The 18,041-nt window shown below is 37.3% G+C and overlaps 1 protein-coding gene across 8 annotated transcripts in view; it reads left to right on the forward strand.

Annotated features, from left to right (window-relative positions):
• CAMK2D (calcium/calmodulin dependent protein kinase II delta) overlaps window positions 1–18,041 on the forward strand; it is a 366,378-nt gene that overhangs the window by 57,807 nt on the left and 290,530 nt on the right. For all 8 annotated transcript variants that reach the window (XM_073804924.1, XM_073804923.1, XM_073804928.1 and 5 more), the window contains exon 3: window positions 13,786–14,893. In XM_073804924.1, coding sequence (XP_073661025.1) covers window positions 14,802–14,893 — 92 coding nt within the window. In that variant the 5' untranslated portion in view covers window positions 13,786–14,801. The remainder of the gene's footprint in view (window positions 1–13,785; window positions 14,894–18,041) is intronic.

Here is an 18,041-nt window from a genome sequence, read left to right on the forward strand (position 1 = left end):
TTCTACTTCCCTTTGAAAGGGCAACACTAGGGGAAAACTGGTAGCTATGAGATGGTATTTTTGTAGCCTTTTTGAGTTGAGTTATTTAGGTCAGTTCTAAATTCATATAAAGGAAGCCATGCATAGTTCATTGTTCTGCAGCTGTCCTAGGAAAAACAGTCTCCTTCATATTCTTTCCCTGGGTTTCAAACTCAAACAGATGTTAGAGAGTCTATCTACGAAAGTCAGTAAAGTTATGAAAATAAGTACCATATTCTACTTAGAACATAAACTTAACTTGGACTTTGGTTTAAGAAATAATTAAGACATATTTAATGCACTTGAGTTTTAGCTGTGTCTTTTTAAATCCTAAGTACTTTATACTTTTCCAAAATTGTAAGTCCAATGAAAAAAAAAAAGAAGATTTTTAAGACTTGGATAAATTTTAACTTAGAAATGTATGCATATATGTTCAGTTTCTTACCTGATGAACTGAACTAAATGAGGAAAATATGATCGGTGACGACGCATCTATGGCATAGCATAGAATGGTTACAGTACCTAATATTGGGCTGGCCAAAAAGTTCGTTTGGGCTTTCTGTAACATCTTACAGATAATAATTTGCTGTCTAAACGCCAGAAACATATGCAGGCTTAGAGTTGAAATTTGCAATCTGGACTTCACAGGTACTGTACAGTTACCAATTTTTAGCATCCTTATTTTTTCAGCCTTGATCTAATCATAAACACCTTTTGTCTTCAGGCTCCACTTCATGGCAGTGGGCACATTAAAACATGCTACTCTTGCTGAACAATTTCCCCAGAGAATATGTTCCCATTCATGGCCCCTTTTGCTGGACACTATCCCATTCATTGTCCCTGGGTATCTTGGGTGGCCATATTTCTGTAATTTAACTCCACCATCCCAGCCACAACTGGTTTTCCAACATCGGACTCGGGCTGGAGGGCATCCAGTCTGTGGGCTGAGCTACACCAATCAGATTACCTCACAAGAATTTATATAAGGGACAGAGACTACGGGTGTCCACAGGCAGGGCAACCAATACCCCAAACCAGCAATTCCAACACCTCTCCTTGCTGCCATCCTGGGCTCCAGCACAGTTGCTGGAATTTTAATTTATCTAGTATGCTTTCAGTTTGAGGATTTTTAAAAATTTTTCAATGTGCACTGCATATATCACAGTTTATATACAAATAACATGAAACAGCACTCCTGCGGCTGCTATGGGGGAAAAACAGACAACCTAAAATGCTGCACATCACTGAATATGATAGATATCACATGAAGCAAAAAACTTAGGTACCAGAAATACTCACCAAATATGGAAATGTGCAGATTTTAGCGATCCAGGTCGAAAGGGGGCAGACTCTGGTTCTTATCCATGAAGGTAAATTAAGTTGGTTAAGAGTAGAAAAGCTGGCAACAATAACACAAATCCCTCGAACACCCCTTGGGGAAAAAATAGAAAAAGAATAAGTAAGTTTTCTCACTTGCAAGTATGTTGGACTGAGAGTCAGCTACCAATTTGAAGGAGCCTGCTCTGTGACTGGGGCAGCACATGCTTCTAGGGGTAGAAGTTTTAGAGAGAACAAAATCAAGGATTTTAAAAGGGTAGTGACTTTCTCGACACTCCAAAGCTAACGACAACAGAGCTGGGGTTCACTCTCTATTTCCCGAACCTGGGTCCAATATTTGATTGTTCTCTCCATTTTCTTACAGGGGTCTAGTAAGCCCTGGGCCTCCATATAATTTTTGGCCTTTTTGCCGTAAAGACTGTTTATCACATGGCTCCAACATAGTTTTATAAAGCAAGATGAAATTTTTAAATTGCTTAAATGAGCCCAACACCATCATTTTATATCTGAGAAAAATAAGGTCCAGGGACGAGAACTGATTTGTCCGTGTGGACATAGCTAGACAAGATTAAAGACCAGGCGTCAGACTCTCAGCGCACTCCTCACGTGCACCTGATAAACAATGCTATTTCTTTTTTTTTTTTTTTCTTTTTTGCGGTACGCTGGCCTCTCACTGTTGTGGCCTCTCCCGTTGCAGAGCACAGGCTCCGGACGTGCAGGCTCAGCGGACATGGCTCACGGGCCCAGCCGCTCCGTGGCATGTAGGATCTTCCCGTACCGGGGCACAAACCCGTGTCCCCTGCATCGGCAGGCAGACACTCAACCACTGCGCCACCAGGGAAGCCCAACAATGCTATTTCTATTGACATGGTCTTTAAAAACTGTGGATCTAGATGTCATACATCTGACAGACAGCTTATTCTGATGCATGATAAATCCCTAAGTAAAACACATCAAAGGTATGCAATACCCTCTTGTCAGTGTTTTCATGAAAAGGAAATAAATTGGAAATAAAATGCAGAACAGGTAAGATGCTTTTTTATTCTGTGTTTAGCCAGACTTAAGATGACCACAATAGAGAATGTTTTCCCTGCTGTCATCTCTGACGCCACATCAGGAGTGGAGATATGTATGCCTTTACTTTTAGGATGCTCTGCAGGATCCTAAATAATAATTATGTGCACGATCCTGTCATCCTTGTTCAGATAAAATGCCACATGCAGATAGGAGTTTTCAATTGCTAGCTATTACTTTTTTTTTTTGTTAAGCCAGAGTGTAAGTTTTCATACAGGAAGAGAGAGTTATAGAGGTGTTATAAAATCAGGTTACTGAACTGCAATTATCTAATATTCTAATTAAAGAAATTGATTTTTGGAAATATTTAAGATATGATAGAACATTGTCAGCACCTAGTTCTCTGTCTATACATTAATTAAATCTTCCATAATAAATGGCCATTCACCCCCTAATCACCCATCACATATACACAAAAGATAATATTGTATACTAGTCATTGTAACCATTTTTTATGCCTTGCCCATGTACTTGCATTGGTGACGTACTAAAAAGTTTGCTCTCAATAATTGTCATTAAAAGTTAGTGTAGCTTGGGACTTCCATGGTAGTCCAGTGGGTAAGAATCCACACTCCCAATGCAGGGAGCTCAGGTTCAATCTCTGGTGGGGGAACTAGATCACATATGCATACTGCAATGAAGATCCTGCATGCCACAACTAAAACACAGAACAGCCTAAATAAATAAGTATATTTTTTAAAAAGTTAGTGTAGCTTAAAATTTATTTTAGAATACTCACTTCATTTAATTTGTGGCTCTTTAACATTTTAGATACTTTTAAAAAATCTCCAAGGGTATTCACCAGACTTGTCTACATGGATAAAAAAAAAAATTTTTTTTTAATATTTTCAATCCTTTTATTTATTTTTTTAACATCTTTATTGGAGTATAATTGCTTTACAATGTTGTGTTAGTTTCTGCTGTATAACAAAGTGAATCAGTTATACGTATACATACATCCCCATACCCCCTCTTTCGTCTCCCTCCCACCCTCCCTATCCCACCCCTGGATAAAAAATTTACCACTACAAATGAAAAAGGTCAAGACAGTTTAAAATACTACTGTTTAGAAGTGAAAGAATTCTGAATATGTTAGCTACTTATATGTATTTAATATTAGGAAAAAATTTTTTATGTTTATTTTTTCATCAACTTAACTCTCTTTAATTCATTAATTTTGTTTGTCATTTTCCATAACAGTACTTTTTCTAGTGGAACTAATTTTTCTTCTACTGTATGCTTAGGAACCTGACCTCTCAATTATCTTACTAGATATCCATTAACTAAGTTATCTTTTTCCCCAATGCCAGCACCTCTTACTGAGCTTTATATAGATGAAATCGCATAGAACATATTGTTTTCTATCTGGCTTCAATAAAATGTTTGTAGAATCATCCATGTTGTTTTGAGTATCAGTAGTGGGTTCTTTTTCCTTGCTGTATTATATTTATTGTCTATTCCACCAATTATGGATATATATTTAGATTGCTTCCAGTTTGGGGCTATTAAAATTATACTGATAAGAGCATTCTTGGGTATTTATTTTGTACCATTTTGGTTTGGTGGAAATCTAGGATTTCTAGGTCATAGGGTAGTATATGTTCACCATTAGTAAATAATGCCAAAGGGTTTTCAAAAGTGATTCCACTAAAGTACACTCATACCGGCTTCACATCCTTGCCAATGCTTGTGATTATCAGTTCAATTTTGTTTCATTTTAATCATCCTACAGGTGTATGGTTATATCTCACTATAGTTTTAATTTGCTTTTTCTTATTACCATTGAAGTTAATTCTTCTTTTCGTCTATTTATTCACTATTAGGGTATCATATTCTGAAGTGCCTGCTTAATTCTTTAGCCGACTTTAAAAACTGAGCTATCTTTTACACTCACATTTATTTGTAAGGAATTCATCATATATTCTGAATACAAGTCTTTTGTCAGTTATAAACATTGTAAGTATCTTCTCTAATTTGTGCTTTGTCTTTTCACTTTCTGGTGGTGTCTTTCAATTAATAGAAATTTTAGATTCCATTGTAGCCCAATTCAACAATCTATCCTTCATAATTAGTGCTCTTGGTGAACCTTTAAAGAAATCTTTGCCTATTTCAAATTCATGATGATATGTTCCGATGATTTCCTCTGCAAGATTAGTGTTTTACTCTTTAAATTTATACTTACAAATTGATAATTGTGCATGATGTGATTCACCTTGCTTCGTATGATTATTCAACTGACCCAGTACCATTTACCAAAAAGACACTCCTTTATCCATTGCTCTGAAGTACCAAAATTTTCAAAAGCCAAGTAACTATATATGTGTGGGTCTGTTTGGGGGCTTGTATCTTTCATTTATTTTTTATTTATTTTTATTTTTATTTTTTACGGTACGTGGGCCTCTCACTGTTGTGGCCTCTCCCGTCGCGGAGCACAGGCTCCGGACGCGCAGGATCAGCGTCCATGGCGCACAGGCCCAGCCGCTCCATGGCATGTGGGATCCTCCCGGACTGGGGCACGAACCCGGGTCCTCTGCATCAGCAGGCTGACTCTCAACCACTGCGCCACCAGGGAAGCCCTGGGGGCTTGTATCTTTGATTTACTTGTCTAACTAACCTTGAACCAGTGCCACATGTAGTTTCATGAGCTTCGTATCAAGGGTAAATCCTCCACTTTATTCTCCTTCTTCCAGATTATTGTGGTCATTCTTGGCCTTTTGTATTTCCATATAAATTTTGTAACAGTTGATCAACTTGCACACACTTACACACGCTCACAAAGCATTGGTATTTAGATTTGGAATGCATTTAATCTATAAATCAATTTGGGAAGAGTTAGCTTCTTTACAATGTGGAGTCTTCCAAACCATGAGCATGGTATATCATTCCATTTGTTTTGGTCCTCCTTGAATTTCCCTCAATAATGGTTTGGTAGTTTCCTGGGTATAGGCCTTGCATATTTCACTGTATTTACTCCTAGATGTTGAATTCCTATGCCTCTCTAAATAGTATTGTACTTTTATTCTCTTAACATACCTTACTGGAAATTAGAATTCAATTGATTTTTTAAATTTTTGAAAAAACTTTCAAAATTCAGTTACTAAATTCCAATATTTATTTATAAGATTAATTTGAAGTATTTATATACCCAACCATGTCACCTGATACATTTGCTGTCTTTATCTTCCATAAATAAAAATAATACAATTTTTCCTGGGCTTACCTCTTAGCTACAACCTAGCTCCATTAAAAACAAAAAATCTTACTAATACTGATGCTTTGACTTGTCCCAGTGCTTTCCCAGGTCACTTGAACTTATTCTTTCATTATTACAAGGGTGCAATGGAAATGCTCTGGGCTTTAAAATCAATCATACCTCAGTTTTAATTCTAGCTTCTACATTTACTCTCTGTTTTGCTTGAAAATGTTACTAAAATTCTCTGTTTCCTCATCTATAAATGGGCATGTGGTGAGCGACATCTAAGATGGCCCCCAATGATCCCCATCTCCTCCTATTCATGCCCTTGTGTAAAGTTCCCTCCTCTTGAGTGTGGGCTGGGCCTGCTGATTCACTTCTAATTAATCAAATATGGCAAAAGTAATGGTATGATACTTTCAAGGTTAGGTTACAAAGAGACCATGGCTTCTGCCTTGATTCCCTCTCTTGCTTCCCTATTCACTCATTCTGATGGAAGCTGCTGCTAGGCTCTGAGCTGCCCTATGGAAAAACTCACATGGCAATGAACTGAGGAAGGTCACCAGCCAACCGCCAGTGAGAAAATGTTACCTCAGTCCAAAAGTCAACAAAGGACTGAATCTTGCCAACAACCACATAAGTGAACTTGAAATTGCATCCTCCCTGAGTCAAGCCTTTTCAAGAGATCATACCCATGACTTTCATTTTGCTTACAGTCTTGTTAGAGTCTTTGTGGCAAAAGCGCACAGCTAAGCCACCCATAAATGTGTGCCGCACAGAGATAATAAATGTTTGTTATTTTAAGCCACAAAATTTGGGGATCATTTGTTACTCAGCATATAGGTAACTAATGCAGAGTATAATCCACTACAGAGTATATGATCCTCAAAAGGCATTTACTATTGTTAGTTAGTGGAAAAGTTTTATTGATTTTGCACAGAATTTAGAATTCAATTTAAAAAAATGATTCAGGTAATTGAGTAATATAATCTCTGATCTACAAAAGTGTTGAAATGGCCCTCCTAACATCTGTGCTTTTAAATACAAGAGGAACTGGAAATACCTATGATAGAAGAAATATTGTTAATTTTAAAGGAATGGGCTGATGTATCATTTCTAGGTGACCACCCCAATTTCACCATTATACCCATTTGGATGTGGTGTTTAACCCAAGAAATTTTTCCTCAAGATTAAGTTGTAAATAGATTGTTCTTTGAATCTCATTGCACAATTTCCATATTACAGAGCAATTGCAGAATGCAAATTTATCATAACTTTGGTATAAAACCTGAGTAATATTCATTATAAGAATAGAAACTCATAGCTCCTACATGCTGTGGTTCACTTTATATATCCTAGTGCCACATTATTGTTTCCTTCAAACACTGACTATTAGATTTAAATTTAATTTCATTTATTTATGGAATACAGATTTGAGTTCTTTTCTGTGATGTGTCCTCAAAAGCAGTTTGGTCCCATTGCACCTTTATTTATTCAGTTATTTTTTTCTTCCCTAGGCAATATATGAATTTTTTAAATTTATAAGTACCCACTTTTCTGGACTGTTTTAAGATATTTTACATTTTTAATTAAATTTCTAGAATAGCATTGATAAATAATAGTCTTTGAAATATGTAATACATGTAAGACTCCTTTGGATATTAATAGACATATAGTCCCTAAGAATTTAATATGAGGGTGATAAATAAAACTGGGAAGGGAAATGAGCTAAACTGTATATTATTACAAATATTTATTGCAATGATTAGATGCTTATATTCTGAATTGTAAAACATAGTCATTGAGTTTAATGGAAATAATCCTACATAAAGCCCTGAGTACCTTCTGACATTTTTCATAACTCTGTTGAAAAAATATCATCTATAATGAAAACTACTAATAAGCTCGTTAAATCATGTCATGATTTCCTTTCTTGTGTCATGGTTTTGTCTAATGGGATTTTCCTTTGAACAAGGAAAGCAACAGATATGTAATGCCTGGTGTGTCCAAGGTAGAAAATGTCATTAAAGCTATCTTTTTGCTTTTGTGCCCTCTTTTTTTTTTTTTTTTTACAGTTTTGAAATAGATATTTTTAAAAATACATCATGACTCAGACTATTTCTGAATCAGGGCCTGTGGGTCAGCCATAAAATAACAGCTTTCTTCCCTAGTACATGAGAGGCCTAGATTTTGCCAGAGGCCTGTCTGCCAGCTAACCAGAACTTGCCAGTGCACAGGAAACAGGCCTATTATTTGAAGGTTTGGCTTTTTGTAACTCTGGCCAAAAAATAAGAATCATCAAGACAAGGAAGAACTCAGGTTGGTGGCTAGATTTACTATCTACCTGCTCAAGAAGTTCTCAGGATTCTTCATCTTTGACAATGCTAGCAAGTAATACCAGTTCACATGAACAGCCAGTTTTAAAAGCAGGGTGCAGCATGGTGACTGTCTTGTTCTATCAATGTGTGTTTTACCTGAATAACACTTCTGAAAACCTTTAGGTGTGTCTGAGATCCTTTAAACACACATGTAGACACACAAAACTGTTAATTAAATGAATCTTGCAAATATTTTTGAACATTCCAAAAAAAAGGAACTGCTTAAATGATCTTAGTTTGTTTCAGACTCATGGAAACATCTGGGTGAGTATAATGTATTCCTAGCAGTTACTGGTGTGTTAAACACCCAGTGGAGTTTAAGTGTGTATTTTTTTTTGTCACATCATCACATTTAACACCATTTTATTTTCCTACTCTGGTGGTAAAGAGAATTCATTCTTCATATTTATAAAATGATTTAAGCTTGTGAACTGAGAAACTTTATGTAAGCATGCCATGTGTTCTTTATATTGCAAATACTAGACATATATGTTTTAACATCTAAACTGTAATTCCACCTTGGTCAATGAGAAAAACTTTAAAAAATCCTGCTTGACGAGAGTAACTACCTTCCTTAGGGAGTAAATTTTTATCTGGACTTAAAGAATATGCAGGATTCTCCCAGCCAGGAAAGGAAGATAAAGGTATTGTTGGATGGGAAAATAATCCTAGCAAAAGCCTGGAAGAATAAAATTTCTTGGACAGTTAGGGAGTCCCTATTTTACAGCTAGAAATACAGGAATAGACAGGTAGTCGGGGATGAATCTTAAGAAGTAAGAGTGTGCATGCCATGCAATGGATTAGGGAATTGATTCTTTGGGAGCTGAAGGACAGCAGATACTTTTAAGTAAGGCAGTGACATGTTGCAGACATATCACTGCTTGCTGATAGAGAGAGAGGAGAGAGAAAAAATAATGGCAACAGAAAAGGCCATTTAAATGGCTATCTAAACAGCAATGGTAAAGCTATTTGGGCCATAAAAAATCTGAATTTATTTCCTCTAATTTTCTTGAAACCTCTCTTCCTGACCAGCATTTAAAAAAAATCTTTATCATTCTGACTTTCCATTTGGCTTACTATCTTCAAACTTAAAATCACTATGAACACCAATAGACTTTTCAATTTAATAGACCTGCCCATGCTATTTCTAAGTTTATATAATCTGGGAATACTAATATGAATCATCATGCTTTAATTTAGCAGTGATTAAACTCTTCTTGAATAATAACTTTCTACTTTTGCCCAATTCCTGATGCTATAAACTCTCATTCACATTTATGAGAAATATATTATTTGAACTATGTCAAAGGAAAAAGTTTATTTCTTGGGCAAGTATAATTCACTTGATTTACAAAAGAAATTCTAAGAGAAGGCTAGAGTTTATCCAGGGCCTATTATGAAGCCAAGCCTAGCCAACTGGGCCATCTGATTCTCTGTTTATCCTATCACTCACTGCTGTCTCTCCAACAACCCATACAGATGCCCTCCTTCATCATCAGAGTTCAAAGGCCCAGTACCAACCATAGCACTATGGGGGAACAGGCCAGAGAACTGAGCTGCCAATTTGAGGAACTGCTCCTGTGAGCAGCTGCTTTTAATTGTGGCCAAAGTTAGGTGGGGCCAAGGCAAGGGCTGGCAGCGAGCTGTGGAGGTTAACTGGAGTCAGGAAAGATAAATTGCAAGGCAGGTACTAGGTCAGGTTCTGAGGCCTAGGCTCTAAGCCAGTCAGCCACAGAGGACTACAGTCCAGTACCTTAGAGAGCTCCATGGACAGGTAGGGTCTGGGAAAGATGTTAATGTCTCACGATAGAATGACATTGATAGAGAGACAAGAAGGAACTGAAGGAGGAAAATCGTGCTTTGGCTATCTCTGTCTTGGGCAAAGGTAACAAGCACAAAGGCAGGGAAGAGCAAGGAGGCCAGTATGTCTAGAGCACAGTGAACAAAGCAGAGGGTGGGAGCAGCTGGCCTCGGGGAGGTAGCAGGAGGCAAAGTATTTAGGGCTTTGAGCGTCAGAGAACAGGCTTTGGGTTTCGCTCAGTGCAGAAGGAGAGATGCATAATTTGATGTGTTCTTTAAAATTCACACCAACTGCTGATGGGAAATAGATTCTATGTATCTAGAGCAGAAGTAAGGAGACCGTTAGAGACTCTGGCAGTAATTGAGGTGAGAGTTGATGATGTCTTGAACCAGAGTGGTAGCGATGGAGATGTTGAGAAGTGAACAGATTCCGGATATATTTTGAGATACAACCAATAAAATTTGCTGATGGATCAAATGTGAGATATAGAAAAGAAGCAAGGAAGACTTTAGAGTTTTGCTATGAGCAACTGCAGAGATGCAGTTTTCATTAACTGTGTAATGACTTGTGGAGAAGACCACTGAAAGAGCTGATCTGAGTGTTTGGGGTAGGAGAATTAGGAGTCAGTCTGAGACAAGTACAGTCTGAGATATCTATTCTAATCCAAGTGAAGATGTCAAGTAGGTAATTGGGTGTATAAAAGTGAAGTTCAGGAGGAAAGTCTAGCTAGAGTTATGAATTTTGGAATCTATCCTATATAAATATCATTTGGAGTCATAAGATTGGATTGAGATCACTAGAGGAGTAAGTATAATTAAAGAACAGTGAAGTCCCAAGGACTGAGCTTTGGGAAATTCCAAACTTTAGAGACTGAGAAAGTGAAGAAGCAGACTCAGGAGTTAGGGGAAAAATGTCGAGTGAGATAGCAGACAGAATGTTGTCCAAAAGTCCAAGTGAAGAAAGTGCTGTAAAAAAGAGTGAATAATTAACTGTTCCAAGTTCTGATAAGAGTTCAAGTAATTTGACGATTAAAAACTGACTGTTAGATTGAGCAACAAAAGGTCACAAGTGGTCTTAACAAGAGTAATTTTAGTTGAATGGGGAAGAAAGACTTCTTAGTGGGTTCAAAAAAGAATAGAAAGATAGCAAATAGAGATGAGCACAGACAATTCCTCCTTGAATTTTTCGACAAATGGGGTATATATATGGACAGAAAATGTGAAAACAGGCAGGATTTTTGTTGTTGTTTTCTTGTTAGATGAGAGATATTACAGTATATGTGTATGCTGATTTGGATGACCCAGTAGCCAGTGAAAATTTGATAATGTGCAAGGGCAGCATTGCTGGATACATGGATGTATGTTCTGGGAGCAGTCAGAAAACGTATTGAGGTATGGGGCGATGCTCGTGTAATCGGTTACATTTGACTCTTCTCCCTCTCTGAATCCACCCTCATCCAAACCAGCAGTAGTCTACTCCTAGAGTACCAAACTCAAAATTTATGACTGCATATTGGTATTCCATCTTCAATTTTCTATCTATTATACACACTTTCTCTTCTTGACATAGCTCTTTCAAGATGTTCCTCACCCCAGCACCTTTCAACTGAATTCTAAATCAGCAGCAAAGGATGCTGAGAAAGCAGGTGTCTAGTATTTTAAATTAATATAATTGGGAGCAGGCCCATTTCAGAGTATTTTAATTGACTTTATACCATATTTCCAATTCCTACCACCAGAGAGTTCCATCAGTATTTTAAAATAAATCTCATTGATATCTATCCTAGAAAATATACATGATGTTTATATGGGTATTTTAAAACCCCTTGATAAATTTTTTAATGTCTTAAATTTTAGATGTTGTCCATTTTATCAACCTGGTCTCTTTTAAGAGAATACTTTCCAGATATGCCAAGTTTGTGGAATATATTTTTGATCATCTACTATGTGCTAGGCAGATACTGGTGATACAAAGACAACACAGTGAATTCCCTGGCATTCAAGTGCTCAAGACCCCATGCTTTCACTGCCGAGGGCCAGGGTTCAATGCCTGGTTGGGGAACTAAGATCCCACAAGCTGCACGGCCAAAAAAAAAAAAAAAGAAAACACACACACAAAGACAGCACACATTTCCTATCATCAAATAATAAAGACTCTAGTGAGATGTACAAGACTACACTTAGTGCTATAAGCGATGCTTAAGTGGTAGATGAAGAAGAATGGAAGTTAACATTTACTGGGTGGCTACTCTAAACAGATATGGTACAGAGTATTTCATTTATTGTCACAGCAACCCAACGTATTAAATATTATCAGGGAGATTTAAATGGCTTTAATTCAACTATACAGGTATATGTGATGAAGCTGGAATACAAACCGAAGTCCACTTCCTCTTGGAATCCTGTAGGTAGGAAAACTGCCTGACTCTCCACTCCTCATTTTCCTGCTCCATGCAGGTCTCACTTGCCTCTAACTACCCATTCATTCAAGCCCAATATTTTTATAACATGAGGCCTTACATGAGAGCTCTGTGAGAATCTCTTCCATAGTAGTTTTAGTACAAAGCTAATAAAAATAGCTAAGAATAGCTACTACTAATGATAATGATTTACAACTATTTAGACTCTGTGCTTTAGAGTCTAGCCTCCTGCTACACACACTCAAAAGATTAAGTACCTGACCCATCTTTATTTTCCATCCCTTCTAGGTCTCTGACCTTCTCCATCCTAATCTCTCTACTGGTATTCTGATCCCTACCACCTGACAGTTCTAAACTGAATTTTTCATGTTAACCTTCTGTTTCTTAGCCGACCCCTCTGAACACAAGCTCTTGCCTTTCTGATTTACCATACAGCCAGTATGATTCTTACAGGGCCAACCCCAAACCCTGACTTCTCCTAACTTACCCTATACCCTCAGCATTCAAGTCTTAGCAGGATTGTTGATTTTAGGAAAAGTCTTAAGGCTATAGTTAACAGAATCAGCAAGTAAAGATTAAAGGTAAAGATAGGAATCTGAGATCATAGCTGATAAATTTAGTAATACCTAATAATACCTAGTAACTCTTGTTGTTCCTGTTTCCTGTTCAAATTTTTAAAAACTCAACAGGATAAATTCTATTGAGATGTGTCTAGTGGTTATATGAGAGAATCTGATGATCATATTTAGTCTAGACAGAAATTGTTGGGTGTTGAAAGAGTTAAACCCGGGTAAGCACCTGAAGGTTCTTTCCGAGTCTGGTAGTTTTGGCAGTTTAGCCAATGAAACTTAAGTGCCATTCTGTCAGAGGTTGTAACTCACAGAGTTAAAGTCCAATTTTGATAGAATGGCCTCTTCCATAGGCTGTTAATTATCTAAGGAACCAACTCCATTTACCTGTAAACCTCAAGATATGCCTATGAAGCATCAAATGAAGTGAAGATTTGCATATTATCTGCATATCTGGATGTGAACCACCCAACTATATAATTCAAGACCTAGTGTTTTATGTTTTACTGGATTTAGTTATTTTACTGAATACTGAATCATCTGATTTAGTTGGCCACTTGCCTTTTTTTGGGGGGGGCAGGAGGCATGCCTAGCAGCTTGCGGGGATCTTATTTCCCCAACCAGGGTCCCGGCAGTGAAAGCGCCAAGTCCTAACTGCTGGACCACCAGGGAATTCCCTAGTTGTTTACTTGAATCAAGGTAATTTAAAAAATGCTTTACCTATTAAGGACCTATTCATGACACTGGCCTTTACAACATCCTTTGTTCCAAAAAATACTTGCTGCTCATGTTTCTTCTCTTGTCTCCCGGGTACAGTCAAGTTACTGTCACATGTACAGTACCAACAATGGAATGTTTTGATTACTGAGTACGTAGTTGGAATCCTTTTATTGACCCTGATGTTCCTGTGAATGACCCAGAAAATAAGAATAAAGAAATAGAATGCTATTTTCCTTCTGAGGTCTGAGGATGTGCTCAAATCTTTCTCTCTCCAGAACGACAGAGAGCCCCTACTCTGGCCTTGCACACCTAAGCTATTACCAATGAAGGAAGTTTCTGTGATTTTCACGTGCCGTGTCGAACGCAAGATTCACATCAGGGATCCTCTGGGATTCTGACTTGGGCAAACTCAACATGGGCCATGGATATTCAACAGCTCTCACTTTAGGGAAGAAGAGTGTTACAAAGTTAAACGTGCATAAGGCTACTTGGTCTCCCACATTCTAAAAAGTGTGCTTAATTTAAGTAATTTAGAAGCAAAATAGAGTTTCATATTTTATTACCTATGTCAGAATTTCTGTGAAACTTCATGACATTCTAGGACATTTCCATATTTCTTTTTGTCTGGGTGGAATTAGTGTTTGAGAGCTCTCTGCATATTCCTAGCTGAGCTTACCCTCAGAGTATAATTTGCATATTTTGTCCTGTAAACCAAAGTAAGTTTTGATCAAATTTGAATTATATCAGCCATTTTTCCTTTTGTATTATTTTACTCTCCAGAAAGATTTTTCTAAACAGTCACACTAATAAACAGTAAATATTACAATAAAATTAACAACTTTCATTTCCTCTATTTTTGTCACTGTGGTGTTAAATCTGCACTGGCAATAATTAAACTCCTAGATCTTAGAAGTTTAGGATGAGAACATAAATGGAATCAGGACAGCAATTTGATAGAACTGAAAGGCTTTAGTATCAGGTAAACTAGGACCGATTCCTGGTTTTACATCCTCCTGACTGCATAAACTTTGAGACTGAGTCCCAGCTTTCTTGCTTGTAAAATGACAATAGTATCATCTACTGTTATGAACTGAATGTTTGTGTCTCCCCAAAATTTATGCATTAAAATGCTAACCCTCAATGTGATAATATCAGGAGGCAGGGCCTTTGGGAGGTAATGAGGCCATGAGGATAGAGCTTTCATGAATAGGATTAATGCTATTCTAAGAAGAGGCACACATGAGACAACTTGCTCTCTTTCTGTCTCTGCTCTTCACCATGTGAGGAGACAATGAGAAGGCCATCTGTAAACCAGCAAGAGGACCTTCATCAAGAACCCAACCGTGCTGGCACCCTGACCTCAGACTTCCAACCTCCAGAGAGGTGAGAAATAAATGTTTGTTGTTTAAGCTACCCAGTCTGTGGTATATTTGTTATAGCAGCCTGAGTTGACTAAGACAGCTACCAAATCAGGATTGGGTATATACAACATACTAGTATAGTGCTCACCCATAGGAAACTCTCAGCAGTTAGTCATAATAGTAATACTGCTGAAGCAGTCTTTTAATTCACTTTAAGTCACTTTTTTAAAGCTATTGAGCACTTAATAGATCTTAAGTTTGTTACCGAGTTGTGTGGTTATGGTCTACTTTGTAGTACGGATACAAAGTAAGCCACAATTTGTTACTCAAGGTGTTCAGTGTGTACTGGGAGAGACAGGTAAACAATTACAATAAAATGTCATACAGGTTCAAAGAGCTGTTTGTGCAAAGTGATTTGGGTTATAGAGGAAATGACTAACTATGAGATGTGGAGGTCTGGAAAGGTTCACAAAGCAGGGGACTTTTGGGCTTAGAGATTCTGTAGGAGTTTTTCCAATAAATGGAATTACTTAGTAGAGAGGGCCCTTGATGGGAAGCAAGGGGAACTGAATTGCTACTTTTCTCCAGCAGCATAAGGCCCAAGATCTCCATCTACCCCTTGCTCTAAAACCCCAGGGATGAGACTATGGCCTCACCACCGTCCCACCTGCAGCTGCAGGAAAGACCGACCACCCCATGATCTTTAATTACTGTGTCCTGTGTCTTCTTCCCATCGTGCCTCCAAAACCAGTTTTCCTGTATCACCCATGAGAAGTGCACGTTTCCCAGATCACTCAGTTTCATGCACCCTGCTCTCAGCCCCGCTAATCTGATCACACATCGCCCAGACTCTTGGCCATCTAAGCCCTTCTGCCCAAACTTACTTCCTGTCATCAGAAAACTCCTCTCCTTCATTAACCTCTTCACTGAACATTTTCTTCGGAGTTTTGCTGAATTTTGACTTGGCTCCTGAAAACACTGCTTTCCCTGGAGCCCTTCAAATGAAGGATTTATTTTTACTTTTTCCTCTCATACTCTAAGTATCATATATGCCTGGACCTTGAGGTAAGTTTTTGTTAGGAAAGAATGCTTTCAATTAACATTATATTCCAATTTCACTAAGACTCTCTGGGAAATTTATCAAATAACAATTGTAAAATTATTGTACAACTTTACAATAACTGTAATTGTACAATAACCTAATATTACAATTGTTCAGAAGATTCCAACAAATATTAAAACTAACTTTTTTTTTAACTAACTTTAATTATAACATTTTTTCAGCACATGAGATCCATAGAGTCAGTGTGTCTATTTCTCTTTTCAAAATTTACCAGAAGCCCTAAACGAAACGTCCATCAGTACCATTAGATTGCAAATTTTAAGCCCTCTAGTGGTCAACGCCATGTTGCTCAATCTCTCAGACTGAGAGTATTCTTCAAAGATGAAAAATTACTATAACTTATAAAAGTATTTCCACCAAAAGTTGACAGGTCATTATCTATGTCCCCTAAACAATGTACTATGTTTGAAGCTGAATAATTCACTACATCAAAAAAAGTTGTTGAATACTAATGTTAATTAGTTCTTAAAATCATATATTTATCTTTATTAGAGTAAAAAAAGGAGAAACCAAGATAAACTATCAATATTTCTGGGATTTCCCTGGTGGCACAGTGGTTAAGAATCCGCCTGCCAATGCAGAGGGCAGGGGTTTGAGCCCTGGTCGGGGAAGATCCCACATGCTGCGGAGCAGTTAAGCATGTGCACCACAATTACTGAGCCTGCACTCTAGAGCCCCAGAGCCACAACTACTGAGCCCACATACCACAGCTACTGAAGCCCACGCATCGGTTGCTTCACCGCAACGAAGAGTAGCCCCTGCTCGCCACAACTAGAGAAAGCCCGTGCGCAGCAACGAAGACCCAATGCAGCCAAAAATAAATAAATAAATAAATAAATAAATATCAATACTTCCTGACTTGGGTGTGGGTCAAATATTTTAGTGACACACGAATTTATTTTTTTATTATGGTATCTCATATAGGCTTCAGAACCAGATATGATCACTTATTATTTATATGTGTGGCTTACAGAAGCTAATAAATATTTGTTTCAGTTTCTAATAGGTTTTTTAAAAATCTAGATCATAATTTCTACTCTATAAAAATTATGGAAAGGAAACAAGATTAAAATGTATATTTTGACTAGTATACTGCATGGAACAGAACAGGTGCTCATCAAATCTCTAAAATAATCATGGTAGTGTTACTTTTTTTTTTTTAATTTTATTTATTTATTTTTGGCTGTGTTGGGTCTTTGTTGCTGTGCGTAGGCTTTCTCTAGTTGCGGTGAGCGGGTATTACTGAAACTTCTCATTGCAGTGGCTTCTCTTGTTGTGGAGCATGGACTCTAGGCGCACGGGCTTCAGTAGTTGTGGCTCACGGCCTAGGTAGTTCTGGCTCACGGGCTTAGTGGCTCCGTGGCATATGGGATCTTCCTGGACCAAGGATCAAACCCATGTCCCCTGCATTGGCAGGCAGATTCTTAACCACTGTACCACCAGGGAAGCCCTGTTACTTTTGAGTAATAAAGGAAAATTAAGATATTTCTCTCATTTCTTACAAAAATCATACTCTTACTGTAATTACCTGATTAAGTCTAAACCCAAGTACATTTTATGTGTACTTAAGTAATAATTATTCCAACTTTTAGGTTGTAGATGACTTAATAAGACAGTTACCTTCTTTCAGAATTCTATGATTTAAATTTTTAAGTTTAACACACATACCAGTGTGCCACGTTTTAAAAGCAGGACTAAGTCTCAAGGACTAAAGGCAACATTAGATGATTTGTTTTAATTATTAACTATAAGTAATTGCAGCAATTCTATATAATTAATTTAAATAAAAGAAGTAAAAAGAGATGTGACAATGTTAATATATGGAAATATCATCTGATTTCTCTCAGCTCTAAAAAAGTAAATTAGCTTTCTGATGAAATTATGTGCTATTTTGTTAGTTATATTTTACTTATAAAATATCCTTGCTCTATTGTATGATTGAGTACATGTAAATACTATAAAAATAATACAAGATAGCCTTCATTCATTTTCTTTCCCCAAAGAGAACACAGACATTTTTACTCATGGGGACCAGGTGATCATTTAT

The sequence above is a fragment of the Tursiops truncatus genome, chromosome 5, assembly GCF_011762595.2.
Source record: "Tursiops truncatus isolate mTurTru1 chromosome 5, mTurTru1.mat.Y, whole genome shotgun sequence".
NCBI classification, from domain to species: domain Eukaryota; kingdom Metazoa; phylum Chordata; class Mammalia; order Artiodactyla; family Delphinidae; genus Tursiops; species Tursiops truncatus.